Here is a 15,982-nt window from a genome sequence, read left to right as displayed (position 1 = left end):
TGTCCACCACTCACTGTACACAACAAAACACACAGACATAGCCTAGGCCTCATCCCACACAATACTACCAAGATATTAGACAAGTAGTGTTCATTGTAGTATTCATTCACATCCCTGTATTAACGGCAATATGGAGTCTGATATGCTGTTCTGTTTGATTTTCTTGTGTGTGGAATATATGCACAACAATTTTTTGTGAAGCCCTACAAATAAATGTATTTTTTTAAATGTCAGACATAATTTAATTGAAGTCTTATTTATGGGTCTTATTTACTTATCAAGCTGCAATGTAAGGAGGATATATCTTTTCTTTCAGCTATATGTGATCTGATTTCGTTTGTCTTTATCTAGTTAGCAACACTGTAAAAGGTGTGTGTGTGTGTGTATGTTTGTGTTTTGTCTGTGAAAAAGAGTTCAGAGTGGATTAGACATTGGAGAAGATTAGAGGCTGTTTCCACTACTTAAAACAGCCAGTAGAGATTTCATCACTATTTACTCCTAACTCCCATTGTCAAAGTGTTGCATTTTTAATGTCTGCCATGCCTCTGCACCCTAATCAGGTCTGAGAAGAGAGGCATTTCCTTTGTAAAACACATACAGTTCAGTCCTTCGCATCTGTGAGATGGCTTTAACTCCATGTTCCTGTCAGAGGCAATAAGCACATTACTGTCAGCATCCCTGTGATGTACAAGTACAAACACACCTGGAGAGGTGAATTCTCATTTAAGAATAAATGCAAAAGACTGGAGACATGTTCACACCCTCAGGGAAAAATAAATTGGACCATATGGTAAGTGGACTGTGTTAGTTATTTGACTGTTGCCCATGTAGCTGACATTGCTTTCAGTCCAGACAATATTACAATATTAACTCTGGGTGTGTGACATTTTATGGCCTTTTATGATTTATGTCCAAATCTCAGTTACAGACAAAGGCCAAGTATCTAGTAAAATCATGAATGACTGTTCAGTGCATTCATTATTGCGGGCTTTCTGGTTGAAGCATGGAGTAGGTCATCCAAAAGGATATGTGACCCTTCAGAGAATGGTCACTTCCAGACCATTCCTGGCAGCTGGGAATCTTGGCAATGAATCGCACTTGTAGCGTAAACTTCAGTCAAGTTCGTCAGTCAAGCGTTATGGAAAAGTAATAGATTTTATGGAAAGAAATCACGTTCAGAGGAAGTACTATTTACTGTGAAAGAGGGGTATATGTGTTTTTTTTTTGTTTATATATGCTTTATTGACTATATTGAAAAAAATAACTGGTTAGATGGTATGATCAGTCCAATGTCAATGTTGGGTGTCGCCACACTAACTTGGAAAAAGTGTGATTAGGAGAAAACATAATGGACAATCAGGGCAGAAATAAACTGCTCTGTGTGGAATGTTCCACTGCCAGCTAGCAGGGTGACCCCTCACTGACCTTTCCACTGACGTCCTGATCAAAGACTGCATCATTCACTCCAGCGGACAGACTGCACCAATGCTCAGCCATGCTATACAGCACATGTCAGACTGATTGGGACTAGACTTTTAGCGGTGTTCAAAATAACAGCAATTTAACACTGGCCAGCAAGAGGCTTGTGGAAGCTTGGCAATACATTCTTGCATGTCACATTGTCACATTGTTCCAGAGTATTACAGGGTTTCATTTATGATAGGAACAATACTATTTCATTTTAAATGAAAGAATAGACCGTACTGCTCCTCAAACCCTATATATGATGTAGCACTGAAATATTATTGAAGTTCTTGGATCAATAAGGAACTAGGCACCAAGCAGGAAAAAATGTGAGCAGACTCCCTTCACTTGCAACATCTTTCTGACTCCTATCCCTCTTTAGGCCTGTGGGTAAAAGAAAGTCATCTTTAAATGGAAATAGGTGTAATTTGTCATTGTGACACATTTTGAACAAAATCAGCTTTTATTGCCCCAATATATTTGGCACAAGTATGGGATCCCTGGGTTAGAGTAAAGGTATTCACATTCTGCCATCTAGTGGGTTAAAGCTGCTCCACACTCAAGGAGCATTAAGGGGGAGGATTTTACACAAGTGGAAGTTTTTTGTTTGTTTTTTTTTTTTACTAAAAAAAAAAAACAGTAGTTATTGTTTGCATGGAACCCCTTTTGAATCAATATACCAACAATACATAATGCTTCCTCTAAATATCACACCTTTAAACATAATAGAGGACATGTTTAAAGGTGTTGCAGTAGAGAATGTGGGTAATATTAATGTATGAATAATTTGTACCGATTTTAACCAAAGGGTATTTTACACATCTAAATATTTTCATGCATAATGAAAGATCATCCTTTCACAACCTGCTGATTAACAGCTTCTGGTGTTCTGGGCGGTAATTCTCATTTACAAAATCCCCCTTCTATAGCAGTAGATTTGGAGAGTTTGAAACCATATTAGTTGTTACCGTTGTAAAAACACCAATAATCTGGAGCAGGAATTAACAAAATCCCACCAGATTCTGCACAGGCGGCACGGACAGTAAAACTGACTGTTGTGAGCGTGGTGATTTGGATTTGATATAGATTTTGTTTTCACATTCAAATGATCCCTTTGTACACGAAAAACAAGGATATTAAAAATACACGGAAACAGAAAATGTAGTTCACTATAATATGTCAGATAATATCATTTATTTGCATGTAACAAACACAAATTCCGCAATTGCCTCGTTAAACTAACAAATTCTCAAGTCCTCTCAGCGTTCAATTACATTCAGGTGCAGATGCAAAAAATCTCCAGCAGGTGGCATCAAGGATACTTCATGATGAAATTGTAATAAAAACGAACGAAAAGTACTACACGCGCAGCCCAGGGGAATCACTCATTCATTTAAATTTTCAACTCCAGTGCTAGATTAACATTCATTACCTACCATAATTTAAACCCTTTACATGCAATCACTCTAGAGTGAGGCTTCACACTGTTCAGCCTCTTCACATTAATTAGGTACTTGCTTGAAGCTCTGAATAATGTGTTCTGGATGGCGTATGACGAATGCAGAAAAGATGCAGACAACCAAAATTCATTTAAATCTAAAACTTCGGCAATTAATTACCTCGTGGACGTGAATGGTCTATGTGAATCAATAATTTACTGTTCTTTCAGAAAAGGTAACGCGGCACAATCAACGAACTTATTATCAGTGAAAACAACAATTTCTTAATTCCCGGGTTGTCTTCTACCAGTTCGGCTCCTTCACCTTACAGCCCTCTCTAGCATCAGCAGTTCTTTAAGAATATCCGATGCGTTCACTGCTGGTCTCAGAGGACCGTGCGCTGTCTTCTGTCTCACGATTGCTGTTGGTCTCTGACACCTGTCCAGACTCCTCGCTTGAGCTTTCTGTCTCACTGCCCCTAAACTTTACCTTCCTCTTGGTTCTCTGCAAGAAAGTATGTACAGTCAGTAGTCTGCTTCTCTGTAAATGTTTAACACGAACAGCACGCTTCAAACGCCTATAACCGGTCCGTGGATAAATGGAAGCGATCGGCACCCAACATGACCCGTGCACCGAAGGACAGATTATCAGCGCGCCGACCTTTGAACTCAAGAGGCCGTCCATCTGTGGAGGTGACCAGGGTAAACATGACCTCCGAACTCCGCACAGCGCTTGAAGTTAAATTCAGGTCAAAGCTGCCCGAATCAATTAGTGCGTGAGATTACTTTCTCTGGTAATGCGAGAGCAGAAGCGTGATGTTTAATGAAGGCTTTGAAGTGGAATCCTCTGTGGAGCAGTGTGAAGGAATGCTTCAAACACGATAGAGCATTTAAGCAGTTGCTCATTAGTGAGTTTTTAATTGCGTCTCTCAACGCCCCTCTCATTCTGCTAGTCTGACTAAAACGGAAAGAAATCAAACAATTGGAAACTGATGCAACAATTTACAGCTGGGTATCAGATTTTTTATGCATAACTTTGCAGTAGTGTGAATTGAGGCAAACATATTTTGCTAACAAGCAGAGAAGCATGCCCTATTTAGCTGTGGTCAAAGGCAGCTGTAATTCACTGTTGTTTTTCCAAAAGACCATGTATACACAAACTCAAATGCATGAGGCTCCAAATAATGTTTTGTCATTACATTATTGTCATTTAGCAGATGCACTTATCCATAGTTACCCAACTCACATAGGTTACACTTTTTTTTCCGGTTACACAGCTGGATCTTTATTGGTGCAATTCTGGGTTTAGTACCTTGTCTAAACGTACAACAGCAGTCCCCCCCAGCAGGGAATCAAACTGGCAACCTTTTGGTTAGGGCCCGTGCTCATTTACCACTATGCTATACTGCTGCTCACATGAGTTATGAGTGATGAGGACTGACTGGATGGAGATGCAAGTCCCACACATTTTAGGAGAAACTGTGTTGTTGGCAGTAATGTGGGTAATCAGATGTAAGACTGGCAGGTTTATGGCTGTTGTCCACTAATTTGGTCCACCTCAGGCTATAAGGTCAGGAGAGATCGATTTTTGCACACCTGTTCACAGGTGCACTGAGAGTGAATATGAGGGTGTAGGTGAGGGTACCTGCTGGTGAGTGACACCTCGCGGGTATCGCGCGATGTCGTCCCGCATGCGCTCCACCTTGTCCCAGTCCTCCTCCCACACCTGGCGCCGGTACTCTGACTGGCGAGCTGTGATTCGCTGAAGGATGGCCTGGTTCTGGCGGGTCACCAGGAGTAACTCCTCCCTCCTCTTCTCGCCGTGGAGACTGCAGGACCACATGAGGAAGGGAAGGAGTTTTTAAGGTAATGTTTAATATCAATATATTTAGATGAGTTTTTTCTATTTTCCAATATCATTTAACATCAAACTAAACAATAGTTTTACATTGTTTCAAATGTTGTCACGTTCAAATGTTGATAAATATTATTACTGCTGGTGGCAACTGAATTTTGCCCTAATTCTGTACTCAATCAAGTACATTCTGTTTTATATAAACATCCCTTCCATGCCAAAAATTAATTTAAAAAATACAGCTTACTATATTTTACTTCTTTTGGGGCCAAACTACATCTATCTCTATAAGAAACTTTGTATCTCGTGTATGAATGTATGCATAATATCCAGTCATATGTTTACGTTGTTCAAATTAACTGTTTGAAACAAAAGTCTCAATTCAGTTCAGAATTGAATTGACAAAATTACCTTCCATGCATTTCAAATTTAATATATGTTCAGTTTCTATTACATTCAAGTTGATTTAAAATATCTTTGTCCTCATGGGGTGCCTTGGGTTTATCTGGTTATATAAAACAGACATGTATAAACATGTCTATAAAGGGCAGCACTTGATGTGTACTTGGAATCTTCCATCAAACACCTCCCTGTGAATCATTTTCTGGGACTTATTCAGTTGTTCCAGTGAACTTTAAAAACTACAGCAAGCTCCTGTTGAAATAGAAAGGTACAATTATTCTAGTAGAGAAAACTCCAGGCCATTTTTCCTTTTATAATGGTCAGTCTGTAGAGTTTGTCAGTGCAGTCATAAAATATCATTGAGTGAGCTGATTCTCTGTATTCTCCTCATGAATCAAGATGTTCAATCAAGAGGGATGACATTCTGTCAAATGTCTTGTGCGGTTCAGATGGAAATGTCAATGTTTTCTTCCTAGAAAGACTGGCTGCAATATCTGCTGTCTTAAACAAGGTTCAATCCATCAGTGCTGTTTAATATCATACTGTCAAAAGCATCCTGCCAATTTACAAGCTACTTTTCACCATTTGAGAGAGTAACCCATCATAACAGGTTATGAGATAGTGATTGCTTTAGGTGTGGGATATTTAAGTTAAGATGTGAACATGAGGATATTTAATGTGAAGCTGGCTCCAGGTCAGTTTTAAAATGTCAAATCTCTTGTGTGTAGACATAAAACCATGTATAGTAACACAGATGATGCTTGACTGACTATTGACATTGAATGAGGTTAATATTCCCACTTTCATTCCTTTATGGTGTAAATCCTGACAGCGTTCAAATAAACGTGGTTTGCCAATTGGATTAAGTCCAATGGTATTCCTTCCAGCGCAGTCGTTTTTATGATACCTGTGTCAAAATGATTACACCCTCAGATGATGGAATTTAATTGTGGAACCACAGTAGTGTCACTCTGCTTAGTCATTCTTTAGTTAGGTCTGCAAAAGTATCCTGGAGGATGTGCTTTCACACAGGAGAAACTGTTAATGCGATCACGCAGTCATTATATCTGTGACTGATGACGTGCCTGTGAGTCGGTTGTTTAATAATTTAAAAGCCAGCCGTGTAGCTGGAAAGGGAGATAAATAATGCAGCAGAAGAGCGGTGGTCTTACAGTGACAAAATGACACAGTGTCAGTGCTAATGAGGAATGGGGACTAGCATCCAAACAAACAAACACCCTTCCCTACGGTCGTACTTTACGGGCTTTTGATTTCATTCAGGAGTCACGCAACTTGTAACACACCACGGGTTAACTGTCTGTGTATATCAATACTTTATATCGTTTAAAGACAACTGGGATCTGAATGTTATGTTGTCGTAAAATGGTCTGTTCAGCTTGCATTTGAATCATCCCGTTGTAAACCTTAGCTTGCTGTTAGCAAGCATAGCACAGCTCTGAGAACAGGACGCCTCACCTTCGCTCAGGGTAGTCGTTCCTGTGATCCACCAGGCCCTTGGACCTCATGATCTCTGCCAGCTTGGAGGAAAGGAGATGATTGTCTCTCTCGATGATGGCCAGCCTCTCCTCTTCTAACTGGATTGCAGAGGCGTGGGGTCCCATCACACAGTGAGTGTGTGCAGGATGTGCACCATTCAGAACATGTACACCAAACAGGCGCTCATTAGATACCAGCGCAAAGAGTACATACAAAGCCACATACCTGGAGCTTCTTCAGTTTCAGCTGGACGTGTGCTGGCGTGCTGATACCCTTGGTGTCCACGATGGGCTTGGCACTTTTGACCTGGGGAAACACCACAGTGAGGTACACTGGACCTCCAAGCGTGCTAACACAGAATCAAAAATATGAGCGTCTCTTCAGAGACGAAATTCCTGCATCCCTGTAGCCTGGCGTTTGCGCTGAGCTGAAATGAGGTATTGAAAGCATGACATTGGTCATTGTAAGGTCACTGCACACTGTGCTGAAAAGTTCACTAAAGCCATATTAATATGAATGTTGCAATTCAGCCCTGGGACAAGACACTGTATCTCTTGCCCGGTCTCTTTCGCTAAGCTATCAAACCATTAGCTTCCAACCGTTGACTGGTGTTCATTCTCTTATTGCACATCTCTTTCTGTTTTGTACTCTGTGATAAACTAAACATAAAGCAATACTGTTGCATGTGTGGAAAAAAAATGAAGCGTCGTCTGCAGCTCAGTATAATAACAGTTTTAACAATGAAGCAGTATATTGCCTTTAGTTGGCTGTATGATACATACGACAGGCAGGAACTTTACAAAGACAGCCATTAATTCACAGAAGATGATAGTTTGGACCCCTAACTACTGTACTTTAAAAAGTTTATTTACTATTCATCAATGAAGTACCACATTGACAAACATCTGTGTTTGTATCACTGGTGAACAGAAAGAAGATACAGGGTTATAACACTGGGTCTAATGAGGCTCTTCCAATGCTTGCTTTACTGATGCAATATGTCTGTTCCTACATTACATTATTATCATTCAGCAGACACTTTTTACATGCTATCCATTTATACAGCTCGATATTTACTGAAGTAATTCTGGGTTAAGTACCTTGCCCAAGGATACAGCAGCAGCAGTGCCCTAGTGGGGAATTGAACCGGCAACCTTTCAGTTACAAGCCCTGCGTGTTACCACTATGCTTAACCACCATCCCGTGGCGTAGAGGGTGTACTCTTTCCAGTGTCTCAACATACCTTGCTCAGGTGGTTCTCATATCTGGTCTGGTCCCACCTCTTCTGGAGGTATTTGTTGGTGGAAGGTTTCAGAGGCTGGTAGTTCCTGTGCATGGTGGATCGCGAGCGTGATATCTTCCTGGAGGACTGAGGGACTCAGTACCTGGCCCTGCTCACTTGAGTCTCACAGCAGGGGGTGCGGGTTCCAGGAGGTCTGCGCTCTGGGTGTTAGCTGTTGCCATGGTGCTGTCCCTGTCTACATCTTGCTACTGTTTCTTCTGTGAGGAGATTGGGTGTCAGTACATTATTCATGTTAACTCCTCAGTGACTTCATTGGCATGTGCTGGTTCTTTAGGCCGGAAGTTTAAAGGGCAGAAAATAAGTTTAATCTTATTTCTTAACAGCAGTGGAGAACTTATAGCAGGTGATATCAATATTTTTATTTTTATATTATTATAGCTACTTATATTTTTATAACCATTTTCATATTTTTTAAAAATGGTGGTATTGCCTAGCTATAGATGTTTTTCAACATAAAAATTACAGCAAATTTGTGTTACCAATATTAGTTATAGCAGTAGATAGCAGTAGATATTCAAGATCAGTGCATCCTAATATTTCTGAATATAAGTGAGAAAATTGTGGTAATGACAACACTATATTTGTATGCTGCATATGTGAAGAATATAATTAAATTATCATGACAGCTTTCTAATTTGAAAGATTAACCAAATGCATGTATGAATCAATTTGTTTTGAAGGAGGGATGTGTACCCAGAATTCTCCCAAGCACTATTGTTAACGTACTGTTGTAATTATAGAGAATTTTTTTTTTTATAATATCAGAATGGTAGGCTTTACGTTCAGTGTTGGGAAAACTCATGGATCTGTTGTTGGGATGAAGAGGACCCATGATTTTCAACACAACTAACACGAGAAGAACATTTGCATTCTGTCTGCTGTGTCTCTCGTGTGTCTTCACCATGTGTGGACCACTAAAACAACAAATATCGATTTGGAAACCAGCAACAATATCGCTACCTCAGTAGCTAATGTCTTACACAGGTGGTGTGTGCTAGCTATACATGACTATGATTTTCACATTATTTTATTTATAATAAGCTTGTGAGTCAATGATTATTCTTGTTTTGTTGTTGTGCACATATTGCAAAGGTTTTCCAGATGCACTATCCAGCAAGCTCTACCACTGTTTTGATGCCTATATAGGTTGCTACTGAAAAAAAAAAAAACTTCACTCTCTGATATTTTAAAAAAAGAAAAAATAAATCATTTTAACTAAGGAAAAATACATATAGTACACATGCATTCCCTGTGCATACCTTTTGTTTGCAATAAAAAAATAATGAGGGGTACAATACAGGTTTCAGTTGCAGTAATGGGGGCTTGTATCCCGGCATGCACCAGCCTTGATCCTCCTTTCTTTTATTCGGCATAAAGAGATATGTAGTGTGACAGACTGAGGCAGTGCTATCCTCTAGCACTGTTTTACTGCTGCTCTTAATATAGTACACTAATAATATGGTCGTTACCGGGCCCTTCTGTATACTTTTGACATGCAGTCATAAAATTTACATGCATTTCATCAGAGAGGCCCGTACTTGCTGACATGTGGGTTTTTAAACTGGGTCTTAAATGCGCAGCTGAATAGGTGCAGGTTCCAGCGGAGCTTTCTCTTGATATTACCTATAGCAGACGGCCGTGGTTCAGGACAGCTGTGTCGACGTCGCCTGCCAAGCCGTTTCTCCCCCCGCTGTCTCGGCACGCTGCCTGCCCCCCGTTGTCTGTCCCGGGCCCCGTTTCCGTCGAGGGAACCCTGCTGGGATGGATGAGTCCTGGGCTGCCTGAACATGCCTCGCTGCCCGACCCCCTGGAGCACCACTGAGAGATGGTCAATATGTTCCTGGCACTTCTTCTCCTCTCTCGTACGTGGGGAGAGAGAGAGACACAGTTAGGGCCCTCTGCGCCTCATTCAGCGCACCCCCCCCCCCTCCCCCCCCCCAGCCCCCCACCTCTTCTTCGTTAGTCCGGAGGGGATGTACAGTACGCGCTAATACCCGCAGACAGGTGTTCAGCTGGAGAAAAAGGAGATCATACGCATGCTGCTTAAATGCTCCCCACTGATTTATTGCCTGAAAGGAACGTTTAGACCTCCGCGGTCGTCAGCCTGGAGAGGACCATGTAGGCCTACATATTGCTGCCTTTTTTTGCAGTATATCACTAGGGAGCTTCTAACCACTGTGCAGGTGCGTTCTTTTTATTCGGCCCTGCTCTCGCTGACTGTGGCTGTCCCGAGGCTGTGTACACATAACACTGGGGTCACATGCATTTTTAACCAGCCATGCTCATTTGCTGTTGTGTTGGTACTGCGCACGCACACACACACACACACACCACACACACAAGCACGCACACGCACGCGCACACATTTACAATATCGAATATGCTACCTTTTTCTAGCAATGTTGTTTTCGTCCCAGAATATTCTGGAATGTCACACCCTTATGCTGTTGGGTAGATCACATGTTCGCCTTAATGGGGTACCACTGTATTGTGTGTGCTCACAGCACGTATTAAAAAACTAACTTACTTGTGGAGAATTGACCTGACTGAAGTTTGAGAGTGTTTGAAGCCTCAGAGCCACAGCCTTGTCATCACAGAAACCACAACTGCAAACGCAGCAAAAATACTGTGATAGACGTGTGAGATTTCTTTTTCTCATGTCAAGGTTGGATGTGGTGAGCAGTGATTTAAGGTACTTTTTTCCCCATTCCCTAAGCAGCTATATTGCAAACGGTTTGAAATAGCTAGTAAAAACAAAATCTTCCTGAGTGAAAGGGTACCATTTTTCTTCCTCAAAGTGTCTTCCTCCAAAAGATTGTTAATTGTGAGAGAAAAGTTTATTTGCCCTTGACATTACATTTCTAATTTCATAGACTTGTTCCAGAGGCACTTCTTTCACGGTATTACTTCCAAGCCTGGATATGAGCGAGGATTTCACCAGAGAGTTTTTTCGCTGCTAAATTACAGCTCTGGAATTCATAATGTTACAGAGCCCTAATTGGTTGTGAACCTCTTGCTTGTATTTTTTTTTTTGCATGCATTTGCCAGCAGAGGGCACAGTGCACCATCTTTTTTTTCACAGCAGCAGGCAGCCATTTTTGCCCTTGCAGCCACACTGGAATACAACAACCAGCCAGTGACAACAAACCAACATGTATTATTACTGTTCGGGGATCTTGTTTTCTCTATATTCTGGCATGAGTTGTCAACACCTCTGTGCTGAAATGGTTCGTGCCAGTAAGAGGACTTTGATGAAAGGCCAGGTGAGAGCCATCGCTCGATGCTGTCCTTGATCTGTGAGCTGTAAATCAGAGAATTTGAGCGCTCCACCAAGGCCTCTTTACCGTATCCCCTTTCACCCCGTTTAAGTGCACCAGTGGCTCAACCTCCTGCCCCTCACCCCCCCCTCACCCCCCACCCCCATATCACCCCCCGCCCCTGTCATCCCCCTCCACCCCCCCCCCACCCCCATATCACCCCGGCCCCTGTCATCCCCCTCCACCCCCCCCAGGACTGAAAACCAACACCGGGGGATAGCAGGGAGTGCTATCCTGCAGCAAGCTTAACAGGAGGAGCGCTCATAGGCCAATTCCTGTAGTCAATCCACCAAGCAGTTTTGTATAATTAAATCTTTAATTACATAAATCTTTTTTTTTTCCCCCACCCCCCAACCCCCCCTCCCCCAACCATATTTTACTGTTGTGGGGAAAAAAAGCAACAATCTCTGGATACCCTGCACTGAGGGCTTGGATGGAGAGCTTGCCTCCTTTTCTGCCGAGCTCACAGCATGTGTGACATGTCTGTCATCTCTCTCTCTCTCTGTCGGTATCTCTCCGAAGAAAGCACAGGTTCGTCACACCAACGCTGAGCCGAAAACGTGACTGCTCAGACATCTGGTACTGCCACTGTCAGGTCTCCTGCCCCCCTCCCAGACACATTAGCCTTAATGACATATTGACACAGACGCAGTTACTTAAATACCACACACTGTTTTTTCTGCTGGGCTGTAAATAGAGCTAATTAAATATAATTGCTTATCCTTACATGGTGACAGGGCTGATTCCGGGGGAGGTTTGGCAGTGACAGCGCACAGCCATCTCTCTCTGTGAAGCCTGTAGCCGCGTCTAAAAAGGCTCAGTCTCCGAATGGTTAACATGCCCCCAGACTGTTTGAAGCAGTTCAAATGAGATTATGTCGATCTGAAAATCACATTGTAATTGCTGTTGGCTTATTACTTGAATCTGATTATGGAGAAGCCTCTGCGCTGATCTTTTTGGTTTCTGCGCTGAAACCAGAGTATCCTTTTCTCTCCTGATCTGGGCCATGAAATTGATTGTTGAGATGTAGCCCTCTGACTGCTCTTCATTGCCTGTGTGTGTATGTGTAAATTTGCATTTGTGTGTGCACGTACGTCTGTGAATATGTGTGTGTGTGTGTGAAAATATGTGTGTCCATGCGTGTGTACATGTGCTTGTGGGTGTGGGTCTTTGTGTATGTGTATGTATGAACATGAATGTGTTATTGCATTCATTTAGTGTGTTTGAGCATGTGTCTGTATGGGGGGGTGCGAGTGAGTGGGTGTGTGAGTACGTGTAGGAGTGTGTGCGAGCATATGTCTGTGTGTGGGTATGAGTGAGCGTGTGTGAATGCATGCTGGAGTGTATATGAGCATGTGTCTGTATGTGGGTGTGGATGTGTGTGAGACAGAGAGACAGAGGGAGAGAGAGAACGAGAGAGCTGTGCTCCAGCAGTGAGGACGAGGCCAGGCGTAAATAAAGCAGGAGATAAAGCCCTTCCAAGGAGTGCTGCCCCCCCCCCCCCTTCCTGTCCTTGTCTCTGAATGGGAATTAGCACTGCCTGTGCGACTTGCCCCCCCCCCCCCCAGTAAATAGGGCTTTGCGTGCCAGCCACTCTCTGAGTACAGAGTACACAATCCATCACCCTGCTCACAGTCCACCCAGGGTGAAGATTTACAGCCTTGGGGGGGTGGGGGGCAGTAAATTGTGCACTGGCCCCTGAGCTAGTATGTGTGTTAGAGAAGAGGAGGGTTGGGGGGGGGGTGAGCGACTCTCCCACCCCCACCCCCCCATTCAAAGATAACCTGCTCTGATCTAATCAGCAGCAGCAGCAAACAGCCCAGGCATTGGAGAAGGAGGGAAATATTGTCAGGGGATTTTAGCCTTAGACACGACCCATTTCCCATCTGTTTCTGGCATCTTTAACAATCCCCGTGCACTTATTAAACCTCACAGCATCATTGATCCAAATACCCTACCCGGATTAATGAGGAAGAGCCATCGTCCAACTTGGGGGCCCCCTTTATTCCAGACCTCCGCACCCCGCCACCCCCTTCCAAGGATGAAGATAGAAGATCTGAGTCCAACAGAAAGAAAGAAAAGAAAGAGAGAAAGAAAGACACAGAAAATGAAAGTGATAGAGAGGGCTGATTCTTAGGGATGTTAAGATCCCAGGCTCCTATGACACACATCCGCACAGAGACCCAAGACCTGTCTAGATAGGCTGGTATACGAGACAGTATAGACGTTGTTGTAGGCCTGGGTACTGTCCCAGTAAGAAAATGTAAAAAGCTCACAGTCCTGGATCAGAAACACAGTGCCTGAAGAAGAGTGTCCAAAATGAGGTGCCTGTCAGATATTCCTTAGCACTACCTTGACCATCTATTCGGTTTCAGTGGTGTTCTTAGTGTCTCTCAAAGCCTGAGCTGCCACACTTTGAAGGACACAGCAAGGTCGCCACAAGTTTTGTCTGAATTCTTATCTGTTATGTTCCTGCGTCGAATTAATTCATTCTTTCTTCTACTCGAAGCGAACGAAAAAATCAATTATATTCCATAGCTGGGGCTGGGTCTGTGACAGTTGATAATTAACAGGAGTAATTAGCAGAGAAGGGTTTCTACATTTGAAGCTTGTCAGGGAAAACTTGCATACCTCGTGTTTTGATTTTTTTTTTTTTTTTTTTTTGGAGGGGGTGTAAGTAAGACCAAGAGACACAGTGGACGTCACGCAGGGAACCGATCAGACTGCGTTTCCTGCTGAGCTGAAGAGATTGTATTGATCCAGGCCTTGAATAAAGCCCAGAGTCTGCGGGTGTCGGGGACTTCGACTGAGTCGGTCATCTTGCAGGGAGTGATCACAAATGCCTTCATCTCTTCTGTCTCCAGTGCGATTTTTTTTTTTTTTTTGATGGGGAGGACAGGATGTATTCAGAAAACAAAGCCGGTGCTTTTCTCTGCAGTGTAGCTGAGCTCTGTATTGATCGGTGTGGCATAATCATTGGCAGGTAATGCTGTCCTGTAATCTGTTTCCCAGAGACGGCCCCTTTCGCCCTGTTGTACTTGTGCAGCCGGGTGCAGGAGGGGGTCAGAGGCCAGGCCATCCTTTCCCCAGATATTGAAAACCAATCACTTTTCTCCCCAAGGCAATTTGTCCGGGTCATGGGTGTCCATATCTGTTGCCTGGGGGCCCGGACGGGGGGGGGGGGCGGGGGGCTTGCGGTTTTCTCTCTGACCCGAATGACATCTTTTCATTTGCCCCCAAGGATCCAGTCTGTTATTTATAGCTCTCCTGCTGCTGAAACACAGTCCCGTGATTCTAGGTTAACGCTATGCGTTGGCAAAATGTGAATACTTTTCTTTATTCGTCCTCCTCTCAGATCTTTTGACCGGTGGGGTTATAACAGGAGGATGGAAAAGCCATCAGCTTCAGTTAGTCCCTGGGTGTTCCATCCTTGCCAAGCTCTGGGCCGTTGCCTCGGTTTGGTCGCCTTTTTCACACATTCTTATTGCAGGTGTCTAGCTGAGAAATCTCAGGGGATCAGCTGAATTTTGCATTCATCTGGGTGTCATTTGGTTGTCCTTGGGTACGATTGCTAATGTCTGGTGTCATCCATTAGAACAGAAACTCTGCTGGGATTCCCCAGGTGGAGAGCTCTCTCAGGGTGGATTATCCCAGGCCAGCTGCCCTGTTGGTCTGGACTTGACTGGTCTGACGCCTCGGCTCTCTTGTGCGGTAATGTGATACTTATACAGGGAAAAGCCTGCCTTCCGGACACAAAGGGGAGACTACTTTTGGCAGGCGGCTCCTTTTTTTCCCCTCCTCTCTTTCCGTAGGTGAATCCTCGGCATGCTTTCACGCATGGCCCCGGTTCCCTCTCTTCCTTCTCCCCACCACTTCATCCCCCCCAGCTATAGACATCGCCTTTCCTGTCAGAGGTGGTGGGCCCGGATGTTGAAGTGAAGAATTCAATTTTCCCTTCATAGTAGGCTTCATTATCTGCTGTGTGCAGTGGCAGTGATAGACACCGAACCCCACCCCCCGCCACCCTCCTCCCCCCTTCATTTTTTTCCCCTTCTTCTTTTCCTGCTGGGCATTTTGCCATCAAGGAGAGGTCACACACCATGTGACACATCAGCACGGCGGCGGAGGACACAGCCGGTGGAGTCTGGAGTCAGCGAATGACAGCCCCACACCCTAAGCTTCAAGCCTTTTTGAATAGCAAGAAAAATAAATAAGGCTGCCTGCCAACCGGAATGCCTGCTTTGCCTCAGATCCTTATTAAGGTTTCACCGGACGGCCCACGCCACACGCCGTAATTTTTTTCCGCCATCCTTTAAGAATCTGATTTGCTGATGCCCCTTATGCCCGGTGCCATGATCACGTCAGTGTGGACTTGGCGTGGCCGCGAGGCGTAAAGACTGGGCGTACCGCGCTAATTAAACATGTGCTACCTTGGACCAATTTACAGTGACTCCAATACTCCTCCCCTTTGGGCAGTCAGTGCTTGGGGCAGAGCCACATAGTGATTTATGACCCAGCGATTACAGTCTGCGGTCTGTCAAGCTGATATGCAAATACAGTGGAAATGCACAGTTTTCGGTGGTTTGTTTAAAAAATGATTTTGATCACACAGTTGATTAAATAACCAAAGCAAATTGTGATTTTTTTTACAGCTCATTGCTGATGGAAAATATAACACATTCTAACTACTTTCTGACTGCCAGTCT

At 43.6% G+C, this 15,982-nt stretch overlaps 1 protein-coding gene across 1 annotated transcript; it reads right to left on the bottom strand.

Moving 5' to 3' along the window:
• Positions 1-3,257: 3,257 nt before the first annotated feature.
• Positions 3,258-8,148, bottom strand: si:ch211-284k5.2. Its single transcript, XM_036535555.1, has 5 exons — positions 7,900-8,148; positions 6,882-6,962; positions 6,636-6,754; positions 4,548-4,731; positions 3,258-3,407 (listed from the first exon to the last, which is right to left on the bottom strand). Exons 1-5 carry the CDS (start codon positions 7,990-7,992, stop codon positions 3,258-3,260), a joined length of 627 nt encoding a protein of 208 aa, XP_036391448.1. The 5' UTR covers positions 7,993-8,148.
• Positions 8,149-15,982: the final 7,834 nt, after the last annotated feature.

Source organism: Megalops cyprinoides, chromosome 8 (assembly GCF_013368585.1).
Source record: "Megalops cyprinoides isolate fMegCyp1 chromosome 8, fMegCyp1.pri, whole genome shotgun sequence".
In the NCBI taxonomy this organism is placed as follows: Eukaryota; Metazoa; Chordata; class Actinopteri; order Elopiformes; family Megalopidae; genus Megalops; species Megalops cyprinoides.
Note: the sequence above shows the minus strand (reverse complement) of the source record. Positions and strands in the feature narration are given on the sequence as shown.

Bases quoted from the DNA above. Each gene is read 5' to 3' on its own strand.
- si:ch211-284k5.2 (XM_036535555.1), bottom strand. From the start codon at position 7,992: ATGCACAGGAACTACCAGCCTCTGAAACCTTCCACCAACAAATACCTC. The intron at 6,755-6,881 runs GTATGTGGCTTT...TCTGCAATCCAG, and splicing joins TGAAACTGAAGAAGCTCCAG to TTAGAAGAGGAGAGGCTGGC. The intron at 3,408-4,547 runs GTACCCTCACCT...ACTTTCTTGCAG, and splicing joins GAGGTGTCACTCACCAGCAG to AGAACCAAGAGGAAGGTAAA.